Source organism: Lactuca saligna, chromosome 8, assembly GCF_052625555.1.
Source record: "Lactuca saligna cultivar CGN05327 chromosome 8, ASM5262555v1, whole genome shotgun sequence".
NCBI lineage: Eukaryota > Viridiplantae > Streptophyta > Magnoliopsida > Asterales > Asteraceae > Lactuca > Lactuca saligna.
Genome location: NC_136424.1, coordinates 161,307,296 through 161,320,951, shown reverse-complemented (window position 1 = coordinate 161,320,951; position 13,656 = coordinate 161,307,296). Strand labels below are relative to the sequence as shown.

The 13,656-nt window shown below is 36.8% G+C and overlaps 1 protein-coding gene across 1 annotated transcript; it reads right to left on the bottom strand.

Annotated features, from left to right (window-relative positions):
* Positions 1 to 1,675: 1,675 nt before the first annotated feature.
* On the bottom strand, positions 1,676 to 5,396 carry LOC145011231 (Mitochondrial inner membrane translocase complex, subunit Tim44-related protein). The gene is made up of 12 exons (XM_078969893.1): positions 5,264 to 5,396; positions 4,991 to 5,031; positions 4,647 to 4,747; positions 4,439 to 4,519; positions 4,055 to 4,137; positions 3,733 to 3,784; positions 3,512 to 3,601; positions 2,742 to 2,810; positions 2,503 to 2,604; positions 2,279 to 2,347; positions 2,077 to 2,133; positions 1,676 to 1,978 (listed from the first exon to the last, which is right to left on the bottom strand). Exons 1-12 carry the CDS (start codon positions 5,335 to 5,337, stop codon positions 1,877 to 1,879), a joined length of 921 nt encoding a protein of 306 aa, XP_078826019.1. The 5' UTR covers positions 5,338 to 5,396; the 3' UTR covers positions 1,676 to 1,876.
* Positions 5,397 to 13,656: the final 8,260 nt, after the last annotated feature.

Sequence of the window (13,656 nt, the reverse complement as noted above, 5' to 3'; positions counted from 1 at the left end):
ATTAGAAGATTTGTAAAGAAAGTATTGAAGAAATAAGTCATGTGTGATTAGAAAAAACAATTTATGAACAAAGATCGTTTATTTTTTGAACTGTCTGCATTGTCTGAATGAGAGTGACATTTTTTATGTGGTAAAGTGATATTAAATAACAATAACTTTTATCAAGATATATTTACCATATATACTTTACTTTTGCTTTGGGGACAAGTAAGCCATAGTCACATCTTTGGTTGTGAATCTTTGAAGGAAAAGAAAGGAGGGGTGTTAATTGGGTCAAAGCTGATGGACACACAATTTGTTTGGACTAGGCTGGTTGAACGTTTTCTTTAAAATGCATTTTTTGAAACTTGTATAATAATACAATTATTTAAAGTATTAGTCTGTAATTTTATGACAATATATATTTAACAATTCATTATTTGTGAGTTATAAATTCATGATCAAAGTTTTATGTTTTATCAAATTTTAGTAAAAGTAAAACTTATATATATTTCTCATAAATAGATAACTTTAGAGTTAATGAATTCAATTATACCGGGACAAACAAGATAAGGGCATAAAGCCAAGATTATTTGTCAAACATAACTCAAACTAGTCAGGATTATTATTATTATTATTATTATTATTATTATTATTATTATTATTATTATTATTATTATTAGAGGCGCACAAAAAACCCGCTCTATAATCCAAAATCGGTTTCCAAACCAACCTGATTCGATTTAACTGGTTTGGTTGAAACCGGTCCGATGGTTTATGTCAGTTTGAGGATTTTACAATTAAAACCTATCTAGGCGGTTTTCAAAGCTGTAAAAAAACAATTCTCATATAGTAAAAACAATAATGTTTTCATCCATTATTTCTTTATTTTATTTTTTTGGTTTATACAAGGTTTTAGAGATTTCCAAGACAAGTTTTCACCCCTTGTACTATCTTGAATGCGGAGAAATACTTTTCTAAAAATAAAAAAAAAATAATAAAAAATGTAATTAGTCCCAAATGCCTGAAAAATACCCTAGCTTATAGATTTGGATATTTTTGCTTAGAAATTGGTTTTAAGTTTTGTCCACCAAAACCGATCCATTTTGTGCATCTCCAGGTTAACCAAGGTTTGACCCATTAGCCCAACACGAAGAGAATATGAAAAAATAAAGAACCGAAAAGAGCATTTACAGAGGTTTGTTGGTTGATGGTGTATACGTGACACTTTTTCTGTATTTGTTGACCGTCGATTAGAATTAGACATTTTCCGCAAGTTCTTAATAACAAGATACTAATTAATAATATCTTCAAAAATGATTTAGAGGGTTATTGAGTTACCTCGTTACTTTGAGCTCATATATTGATTCTCCATAGTTTTTTGTTACAATGTAGACCTGAATATGATGTGAGGGTGTCCTATCCTTACCAATGGGTCCCGCAACCAACATGGGGGCATGCAAATGAAATTGATGTCCAATTCTTACTAGGAAATGCTATCCAACGGTTTATGCAAAAAGGGTTATTCCTTCATGGACCCTAAGTTGGCCCAGAGAACATCACATCATGTAAGAACCCAATTCACATTGACATTGGAAGTGAAACTCTTGAAAAGTTGCAGATACACCACCCCATAAGAAATTGTGCTATTGCTATGCCTAAGGGCTCATTCAAAGGGAATAGAATATTTACTAACACACTAAAATTCAACATATTGTTTATTAATTTTTGCTGTTGATGGTTTTACCTGTCTTTTGGATGTTGAAGATAAACAAATTATAAGGAAAAGGTTGTACCTCATTCGTACAAAATTTGTTACATGATTAAACAACAAATGAAATGACTTTTGTCACCTTAAAATCCCAAATGACTTGAAGAAGAAGAAGAAGTTGATGATTTATTTATCACCTGGTTTTACAGGAATTCGTCCACAAAGACGCCAATATGCACCAGGGTGAAATTGGGATTTTTCAAAAACCCAAATATCACGAACAAGGACCTAAATACATAAATTAATTAATTAACAACAATTTTAGTTATTTATCCATGCGTAAATAACTAATTATATATACAAAGAGGCACCAATCTATTTATTACCTCCTTATCTCTATTTCCAGCAACCACATTTCCTTTGGAATCATAGGCCTCGAATTTCTGAATTAAGCAAGTGAAACAACAACGTTATCAATAATTTTAAACATATCATATGTGAAGAACATTAATTATATATATATATATATATATATATATATATATATATATATATATAAATACAAATTTAAGGTACAGTTGTGGTTACCTGTTTGGAGAGAAACTCAAGTGTGAGCTGTATAAATACTTTACTCAGATCATCACGATCCACTCCAATCTGAGGGAACAAACAACAACATGCTTAATGAAAATAACATTTTTTTTTTATTATAAACAAAAAAACATAATTGTTCTTTCTTATTAGAACATTGAAAAAATAGTAGTATGATGCTATGATTAAAAAAAAAAAAAAAAAAGGAAAATGATACTTGCCATTCGAGCGCGTAAAGTTCGGATTTTAATGACTGGCTCTATCAGTTCCCAGTAAACATTACTCCATCTAGATTCTCTTTGCTTAATTTCACTCTTCAGTGCCTGTTTTACACACACACACACACAAAATAATAATAATAATAATAATAATAGCACTCTAGTTATCCTTGATTAAGAGGCTGAAAGAAATCATTGATTAAAAAAACAAACATAAATATAATTCAATAAAAGTCACTTACGGAATACATATGCTCAGTAACCATTTTCCGTAATGTTGTCTTGTCACCATTTGCCATTAAGATGTTTATCTGAAAAAATAAAAATTAAAAATGATACAAGATGAAATGCATGATGATACAAAAAAAGTATCAAATAGATGGAGGTCTGATCATCATATGCTGAAGAAATAGAGTTGGTCATGGAATTGGAATTAGGGAAGGAATGGATTGGTTCATTCCAATGGAATGAAAAAAGCTGCTTGTTTTGCCTGATGGAATGGAATGAAAATTGAAATTAAACATATTTTATTTATGTAAGTTGTAATGATATGGATCCTTTTTTATTGCAAATTTCATAATTTTCAATAAACTACATATATAACTAGAAAAAAAAAACATTTATTATTATCAATTTATTTGGGTTTTATGAGATTTTATTATGTATACTTTTTTAACTATGTAAATAAAAAATCATTACTTTTAATTAAATAATGTATAGAGAAGAGGTAAAACTATACATTATATTTACATATATTATAAAATTATATCAAAATTCATTTCATCCAACAAAATATGATCATTAATATAATGACTCATTCCATTACCTTGTCTATTTCATTCATTCATCATTCCATTCCATCCAACCAAACAGACCTCAACAGGATTTAATGTGATGACCAGGACTTGTTTCCTTATAATTTCTTTAAACAATTACAAACAAGATAATCTTATAGTTAAAAACACATCCAAACATATTTAATTTTAACAGTGATTTATAGTAAAAATCATACCTCTTTATATAAGTTTACAGCCTCAGCATAGAATTGTTTCTTTGAGTAGCCAGATTTTCTCAATTTGGCAATAGCATATGCATTTTTTAGCTGCATGTATATACACAACAAGTAGTACCAAGTCAACAGACAAAGGAAGCTAAATTTGGAACTTCATAAGTTAAATTACACTTTCAGCTTATATATATAAAAGGTAGTAAAGTAGAAGATGTAATTGTAACCTCTAGAAAAATATCATCTTTTGTTCTTCTCCATCCAGTCCTTGTGAACCACCTGCAGATGAGGTGTCTAATTAAGCTCTTTTAATCAATTCAGGTCTCTAATTAAGCTCTTTTAGGACCCTATATACCTTTTATGCATTCAAGCCAGTATATTTATATTTTTAGATTCAGTCCCTAAATAAGATCTGTAGGATCCAAAACCTCATAGGTGTTTAATCAAACCATATAAGGTGTTTTATTTAGCTATTCAACTCAAAATCATGAAAGGTTGTGAAACCAAACATTCTTAATAAAAGAAATTAGATAATTTTTCATATCTAACCTTCGCAAAAAAGAAATAGGCTCACGAGGACCATATGGCTCATATATGATTCCAGGACTTAGCATGGATACCTTTAAAGCCCCCTGCAAATGTAAAATAACATAAAAATGGTAAATTTTTCATTGGTTGTTCGAAGTAGAGAGCTATCTAGTCCTTAATATTAATGTGAAAAAGCTAACAAACTTACAAAAGGGTAACAAACTAAGGCCCTCCTATATAAGAGTGAAAAAAACATAAATTGTGACAAAAAGAAAAAAGATATAAGAATCATCCCCAAATATGAACATAACTTTTTTCTCATAGGTGTAGCAGAAAAGAGAAGTACTTGAACATGTAGCTTGGGAAGAAAAGTTGACCAAGTCAAATGAAAGGAAATGGTTATACCATTTTTCGCGCCTGGGCAGGGGCTTTCACTTGTGTTGATAAATTCCGTGAACCATTCAAGAAGATTGATAATTCAGCAATCTATACAAAAAGCAATAGATGTGATCTATACAATGATTACTATCAGTTAAAAAGCACAGTATTTTACAATACTCATGAATCATGATGATGTGAATACATCATGGTGCTTTAATATAAATGGTATTACCTTTGCAGTATGAAGTATCTTATTACCACCATGGATGAAAGAAGGTAGACAATTTTGGACCTTGAAGCAATAAGGATTTCTCTTGTTAATGATCTCAGGAGCTGATTACATAGAATGGAGACTTTCTTAGTCAGTAATTTTGGACCTTGAAGCAATGAGGGTTTCTCTTGCTAGTGATTTTGGTGATACGTTTTGTCAGATCAGGCTTAAAATAATACATAAACTCCGTTTTCCCTAAATTGATAAGAGCGTAATTCAGATAGCCCTAATTTTACAACTAGAATACCACTATAATCCATTGCACACTTGACATTGGAAAAATGCAGTTTCAGCTAGATGATTACCTTCTATTCCAGCATTCGAGTAGCTCCTCCAGTTTCCACACCTGGAAGTTCAACCAAAACTGCATTAGACACGATGATCTTAACCTTCTTAAGGAGGCAGCACATCAAAATTGGACAGAAAAATCAAAAGGAAAATAAAAATCGTGAATTTAATATCATTTTGTTCATGTAATTATAGCAAGCAATGGATCAATCACGTCGAACGAATCCACCGCTGTTATCGTAGCACGCCAACAAAAATTAGAAGAGATAAAGACGGGATCAAAAACGAACAGGTGCGATGTTTTTCGAATCTCCAATGCTTGATAAACATTCCGAGTGTTCCGGAGACTTCTGAATGCCATCATCGATCTCACGCACACTGCTTGCTCTAGAAAGGGGTTTAAGGTTTTCGTTGCCGAGAGGTTTATGAATTTAGAATTGGGAAATAACAGTTCATCCCCCAGGTTTTTGTAAATTAGAAAAAATACCCCTCATATATATTTTAATTGCAAAGAGCTCCTCATGTTTTTGTTTTTGGACTAAGGGATAAGTTCAAAAGCATGATAACTAATGGGTTGTGTCATGTGTGGCGAGTCTCTAGATGAAGCCGAGACGACTTTGAGGATGATAGAGAGGAACAAAGTCGTTACTTCGTATTAAATCTCTATTAATACATGAGAGTGTCTTGGGTGGTAGGGGGTTGTAGACTAGTTAAAAATAACTGATACCTGATTATCCGACTCGATCCGTTTTGAATTCGGGTAGAACAGGTCGGGTAACTTGCGTATCAAGTTCGAAAATTCGGATAATTGGGTAACCTGATATTTAAATAGATCGTGTATTGGGTAGGTTTAAAAAAAATCAGATATACTCGAATACCCGATTAAAAAAAAACCCTTATGTTCTTAATCAGTTGATCCATCTCTCAAAATTCATTCTGACATCTCTTTAAATTGGATCATATACACAAATCCGATCCACTCTTATCATCTGTTGTAGTTATTAAACTGGATCATACACACAAACTCGACTGAATATGTAACTTTTGCTTGATTTTAGGATCCCAAACGATAAAAAATGATTTCCATATAAATGAAATGTTATTTTTGGAGAATTTTTAAATGGTGTATGAAATGATTAATTAAACAATCACATGCTTTTAACTCGGCAAAGATTTATTAGCATCAAACATGAAAAAAATAATCATATGCTTGCAACACAAGTCTTATTATAACAATCACAAAAATAATGTGCTGAAGGCTTAGTTCTAAGTAACAATGCCGATATATTTTTTTGATGTGGATGTTTAAATGTTAAAGATTTAATAAAATTAAAGTTTTCTATTTTCATTCATTTATATGTATATTTATATTGGCAGATTTATCAATTTTCATATACGTTAGAGGTTTTTTATGCAATTCAAATCTCTATATTCCTTAGTTTTTTTATATACTTCAATTACACAAGATGGTACAATACAAAAACAGATTCTTCTGCATAAAATTTACATTTAATTTATGAGATCCGAATGTATCAAAAAAAATATAAGTAATTTGCGGGTATACACAAATTCCGACCCGAATTAAAACTTGATATACCCGAACTCGAATACCCGAAGTGCAATATAGGTCAGATATCGGTTATTATTATTTCTTTTAAAAACCCGAACTACTAGAAACTCGAAAATTATATCCGATCAACACCCCTAAGGAGTTGGTGATTAACGAATCTCTTTAATGCTATATTAGAGACAACCAATATCATTGAGGAATGGAGATTCAATATTGTAATTATGATATATAAGCACAAATGTGATGCATAAAGCTACAACTATCAAGATATTAAGTTACTTATTCATACCATGAAATTTTGATATAGAGTTCTTGATGTCATGTTACTTGCACTATGGTACTTTCAAAAACCAACTACGTTTTCATGTCAGGGAGGTCATTCGGTGATCCGTTTACTTATACATCTTATGAAGATATATAAAGAAAGAAATATGGATCTTCATATGATGTTTATCGACTTGTAGAAGACATATGATACTATACCACATGAGCTGATGTGGAGGACCTTAGAAGCATGAAGGGTGCCAATGAGATATGTTATAGCTATTTGAGATAATTAATTGCCCATGACTTGTATCTGGACCGATTAGAGACATAGAGTCGTGGGTTTCATCAAGGTATGAACTTTAGCCTGTATATCTTCGCCTTAATATAGGATGCAATACATTACACAATTTACAGAGGGGTACTTTGGTGTACGCTTTATGTCGATGTCATTATCTTAGTGGTTGAGACCAGGACTAAGTTGAATGTTAGGTTGGGCATTCAAAGGCCGAAGTTGGAAGAGAATGGGTTACATAGCAACATTATTTAGATGGAGTATATATGGTATAACTTTAGTGTGGATCATATTTATGATGAAGTATATGTAAGCACAAGGGAGGAAGACTATGGGAGTCATTCAAAATATCCTTATGTGCATTCACTTAGGATGGGAGACTATGTGAGTTATTCATGATATTCATACAAGATTTTACAAAGTTTGAGTGATTAGATTTCTTGATAATCATCATTATGTACAAAAAAAGGTTCTGTGACCTTCGTGTAGGTATTATGATATGGTTCACAAGATGTCTAGCCTAATATAATTGGTGTGATAGGATGTATTTGAGTGGAGTGATTCCAATGTATAGTGTGACTCAATACTACACTAGCTTAAAAGTTGAACCATATTTATGAGCTTGGACTTTTGTGAGTGACTTATGAATATGATAATTGCATATTACATTGTTATTATTTGTTGACTAAATTATCCTATTTTGAGTTTTTGAATTATTCGGAGATCCTTTGGTCTTATTTGGCTAACTAGTGTTAATGGTTGTTTGAATCAAAAACTTAAATTTGGATTGTGGGTAGCCCTGTCAAAAATACACGTTATCCGAATTACCCACCCGGTTTTTTCGGGTAACGGGTAAATTGCGTTGGGTAAATCGGGTATCGGGTTAATTTTTTCGGGTAAGTGGGTAACCCGAATTTTTTTCGGGTCAGGTAAAGGGTAAGTTGTTTGGGTTTCGGGTATACCCGATTACCCGAAATATATATAACAAATAATGTCCATTTATGAGTTTATATGTCCCTCCAAATTCCCAAACCCAATTTCCCTCGTTGAGGCTCGTTCGATTTTCCCCACGTCAAAACACCCTTGTACCTCATCCGCTCTTCGTTGGTATTCGTCACCAATGGATGACTATATTGAAGTAGAAGATGAGACGATTGAAGTTGACACCCAACCAACGACATACTTACTTCATTACATTTATTTTTAGGTGCCATTAAAAAATAAAAAAAAAATTAAAAATCAGGTAATACCTGAATTACCCTTACCCGAATTACCCATACCCGAATTACTCGAATTTAATTTGGATAGGGTAACGAGTAAATTTTTTTATATGAAAAACCTGAATTACCCGAAACCCGAAAATTTTACCCGATCAACACCCCTAATTGTGGGTAAATAAAACCTTTGTATTTGGATTGTGCATTAATAAAGCCTTTAACTTTGGATTATGGTTATTAAACCCTTTATGTAACACCCTGTTTATTTATTTAATAAATAAATAAATTAATGAGCGAATAGTAGCCCTAAAATAAATAATTACATGTAAAATGATGATCTCCTAGAGCTAATTGTCATAATCTGGAAGTTGAGGGTTAAAAGTGTAGTTCCGGATTGATTTTGAAAGTATTTATGAAGGTGGGGATTAAATGGTAAATTTTGAACCTTAATTGAAAAGAATCTGTCAAGCAAGGGGTTGTTTTGTAAATCCCAAACTTAATTAGTAAAGATTTTCTGGGACAGGGTTTAATTGGTAAATATTGGATTAAGTTTGAAGAGAGGATAATGGGGAGGGGCTATTAGTGCCATTATGGCAAACTTTTGTGTGGAGCGGGTATAAAGGGTTAAGGAAAACCTAACCTTAACTCATTTTCTCTCCATCCGTCATGGAGCCTCCTCAGCCGCTTGCATCAAGAGCCAATCACACCACCTTTGTGTTTCCGATCGAGCAAGACCGCCAGATGCCGCCATTTCTCTTATTGCCGACAACCAAGCCGTCACAGCACTGTCACTATTCCATCGTGGGGACGATGAAGACCACCAGCGGGAGTCCGTCCCGTTGTCGTTGCTGCTGTCATTTGCGACCACGACACCTCTTTTCCATCTTCTGCTGATGTGTTGCATCGTGAGGACGAAATCGCCGTCGCTGCTGTCCGGTGGAGGCGACCTCCGCTTTTCCCGCTACGTACACCACGACTGAAGATTGGAGATCGGAGCTAGGGACATCGTTGTGCGGGCTATGAGTGACCAGAAGACGTTCGGAATGCTGACAACGCCTCTTCCTTGTTCCTTCTTATGGGTTCGGCATCTTAAGCCGCTGTAGCTGCTGGAGATGGCCCTTGGGCGTCGTTTCAACCTGCCCCAGCCACCTAGTGGTTATTCAGGGAGCTGTGGTGAAACATCCCAAAAATACAGTCTAAAATTTCATTTTAAAATAGTAATAAAACCATATTCATCAAACATCGTATAAGAATCATAAAGAGTGTATCTCAAAATATCTTAACAACTGTCAAATATATCAGGGTATAAACATCCCAGGTTGAACAAATGGTGTGTGCACTACAATCTTCCCGAGCTCCTCTTTTGAAAACTGAGTACCTGAAACCAAAACTAAAAACCGTAAGCACGAAGCATAGTGAGCTCCCCCAAACTACCACATACCATACAATAACATATAAAGCATCTACTGGGCCTTGCCCACTGCATTGGACCGAAGTCCGGAAACTAACCAGGGCCTTGCCCTCTGCATCGGACCGAAGTCTGGAAACTGCATTGGACCGGAGTCCGGAACTAACCAGGGCCTTGCCCTCTGCATCGGACCGAAGTCCAGAACTGATTGAACATAACATAGCATAAACATGTCAACTAGCATGAAAACATATAATGCCTACTACATCGGAACAGAGTCTGGAACACATAACACAAAACATGCTTGAATCACAAAGACATCAAGCACTCTAACTACTGCATCGGACCGAAGTCCGGAACTACTGCTAACTAAACGGGTCGGCATTGTGGCCGTAGACCCGTTCCTACGGGAAGGAAACTCACCTCACACTGCTGACGTCCCGTAGACACAATCTCATACTGCTGAAGTCCCGCAGACTCAACCTTAGCTGCTGGATGACAGATTCCCGAACTGTCAACACCAAAATAACACCCAATTAATAATTAGGTTCTAACACATAACTATAAATACATACTTTGGGTAATTACTACATTACCCCTAGCTTGGCTTACCCAAGACCAAGGCCCAATCCCTAGGCCCAAAGTCAATTAGGGATCAGAGCCCAACATATGGCCCAACTTTCCAAATTGGTCCCAATCCTTCATATGGGCCTTACCCTAAAGCCCAACTAATTACTCTAGTCCATTTGATTATTCTTGGATGGCCCAACACAAAGCCCAAGTGAAATTAGGGTTTCTCATAAAATAATAATTAGGGTTAAGTGTTTCTCACTTAACCCATTAAGGGCTTAACCCACTAAGGACTTAATCCATTAAGTCCATTATTGCTTAGATTAATTTCCGTCAATGATTATTATTTAATATTTCACTTATTAAATAATTCCCGTGTGTGTGTCCTGATAATTTCTCAAATATTAGTATTTTCTCAATTAGCCCATTAAGGACTTAATCCATTAAGTCCTTTACTCTACTAGATAATTGGTATGGAGAATTTGGGCTTAATATACAATCCAATCTCAATGGCCCAAAAATGGGTCCAATAAGTCTAAGGCCCAATACTCATAATTAGGGTTTTCCACCCAAACATGGCCCAATAGGCCCAAAACCAATCTCTAAGCCCATTAGGGTTTGCTAGCGGGGCACCACCCACTACCACCTCGGGTAGTGGTGGTCTATGGCGGCTTACGGCGGCGGCCACCACCTTACGGTGGTGGTTATCATTATTTTTTATTATTAACCAAAGCTAAGTACAATTACAATGTTTAATCCAAACATAAACACACACACACACACACTAACTAACACACACAGTCACACCATGGTGGCCGGCGACAGTGCTTGGCGGAAACCACCACCCTACGGTGGTGGTGGTTATGATCTTGGGCCAACGCAAAACCAAAAGTACTTCAATCATCAATCTAAACGCACTCGAAATCCCACAGCCACCGGAGATGGTGGCTAACAGTGGCGGAATGGCGGCAGAAGGTTGTGGTGATGAGTTTTCTTCATTTTTCATATCCAAGAATATCAATACAATATTAAATCGCGAACTAGGCCTGCACACACACTAAATCACGCATACAACCACCCTCCCACAGTGGCTGGTAGTGACAAAAGAGATGACAGCCACCACCTCACGATGGTGGCAGTTGCTTTCCGTCCAAAATATTGCTCAACCAACCCCAAAAACATGATCAGCAGCATATATACTCGAACCAATAAATATCTGGCCACCAACCAAGTGGCTGACGCCGCCGGAAACGGCGAGATCAGTGGCCAACAACCACCGATAGAAGTTACATCATCGATCAGGTGAGAGGAAGGAAGAAATACCAGGTGGCGATACTTACCAAGGACCCTCAGGTCACGCATGACCCTCTCAGTAGCGAAAATGGAGACTGCCACCGATCTTGGTGGCTCTCCGAGCTGTCAACGACGTCTCCGACCGGCAACAGTGTCGCGATGGTGTTCCAGGGGCGAGGTGGCTTCGTCTGATCGAAAAACGAACGAGGAGGGGAAGCGGCGGCTGACAACTCATGCATGGCGGCTGGAAAACGGTTTCTTAGGTTAGGGTTGAAGGTGCGGTGTGGGGGGGGGGGGGGGGGGAAAGGGATACGGGTATATCCCGTGTCCATTCAAACTTCCTTTCCTTTATCCAAGATTAGTCCCTCCCCACCAAATTCATTTCCAAATAAATCCGAAACTTACCCATTAGCCCCTATTATTTCAAAATCTTTACAATTTAAATCCTAATAATTACCAACCATACCCTTACTTCTAAAATTCTTCTCAAATAAACTCTGTAATTTACTAAACAACCCCCAACTATCAAAATTCTTCATACATTAGTCTGGGACTCACATTTATTAATTTATTTAAATAAACGGGGCGTTACATGTGTAACTCCCAAAGTTTGGAAAGCCAAGAAAAGAAAGAAAACCTCAATTTTAAGGGGAGACTCGGCGAGTCCAAGGAGGGACTCGGCGAGTCCGAGCGGGATCCGGGTCGAGGAGTAAGCGACCGACTCGGCGAGTTGGCCAAGGTGACTCGGCGAGTCTGGTCTGATCGAGGAAAAACCCTAATCCCGGGAGTTATATCCTATTTAAAGGGTGTTATGTCCCTCCCTCAGCCCCCATATCACCCTAGAGAACCTGTAAACCCTTGATTTCGTGTGAGCTTCCATCATTTGAGAGGAATAGCTTGGAGGAAGGAACTTTCGGAAAGGAACTTGAAGATCAAGAAGGTTTCTTCAAAGGAGGAGGTGTAGATCCGAGATCTACTTCAGTGGTGTTCATCTTGGAGGTAACAAGCTGCTATTTTCCTTCCTTTACACCTAGATCTATGTGTTATTGTTGGGGTTTTTAGCCATAATGTTATTCTTTCAAGTTAGAAGCCAGATCTGAAGTTGCTACTTCAGATCTAAGCATGTGATGGTCTTGAGAAGCACAAAGTATCAGCCCTTGAGTGGATCATGGAGCCTCTTTGCCTTAATCCCTAGTTCATGGTGTATTTTGCCTAGATCTCCTTCTCTACACGTAAAGTTTGCAACTTTACGTGAGGATTAGGCTTGGGAAGGGTAGATCTACAGTTTGGAGTCCATGGATGACTCAAAAGCCCTCTGCGTGTAAAGGGATTTGAATGGACTCCGCGAGTCCTTTGAGTGGACTCGGCGAGTAGCATGAAGGTGTGGAGCAACTCGACGAGTGGGATGAACAACTCGTCGAGTCAAATGAAAATTGCCTTGTACTCGACGAGTCTGTTCTTGGACTCGGCGAGTCAGGTTGCGAAACCCCAAACCCTTCGAGTTGAGACTCGAATCAGTGAGTCGGGTGGAGACTCGGTGAGTTGGACAGGTCAGGACTCAGAAATCGGTAGACTCGGCGAGTCATGGACTGACTCGCGAGTCGAGACGCGAATGAAAGGAATCTGAACATTTTGAACTCGGCGAGTCAGTAGGGTGACTCGGCGAGTAGGGTTGACCTGGAAGGTTGACTTTGACCAGGGTTGACTTGATTGTCTTTCGGGGGTCAGTTAGACTCAGTATTGCTTTGATATTGGTAGTTCGGGGAGCAAGGGGAGCAGGAGTTCAGTGAGTTGCCGGGCAGCAGCTAGTGAGATCATCAACAAGTTCAGCCAGTGCAGGTGAGTTTCCCTTTGTGTGAATGGGTCTAAGGCCACAATGTCGGCCCATGTAGTTATGAGTAGAAGACCTGGAGGTTAGCCCTAGGCACAGTATGCTAGTATGATATTCAGGATGAGGTCCAGTAATAGCGGGCGGGTTCCCAAGGATTTGTTTATATGATAGATTATACTTGTTGTCTGTGTGATACATGTATGTGCCTGGTAGGGAGGTGAGTGTGGGCGAGGTC

Bases quoted from the DNA above. Each gene is read 5' to 3' on its own strand.
- LOC145011231 (XM_078969893.1), bottom strand. From the start codon at position 5,337: ATGATGGCATTCAGAAGTCTCCGGAACACTCGGAATGTTTATCAAGCA. The intron at 5,032-5,263 runs GTTCGTTTTTGA...TTGAACTTCCAG, and splicing joins ATTCGAAAAACATCGCACCT to GTGTGGAAACTGGAGGAGCT. The intron at 4,748-4,990 runs GTAATCATCTAG...CTATGTAATCAG, and splicing joins CTCGAATGCTGGAATAGAAG to CTCCTGAGATCATTAACAAG.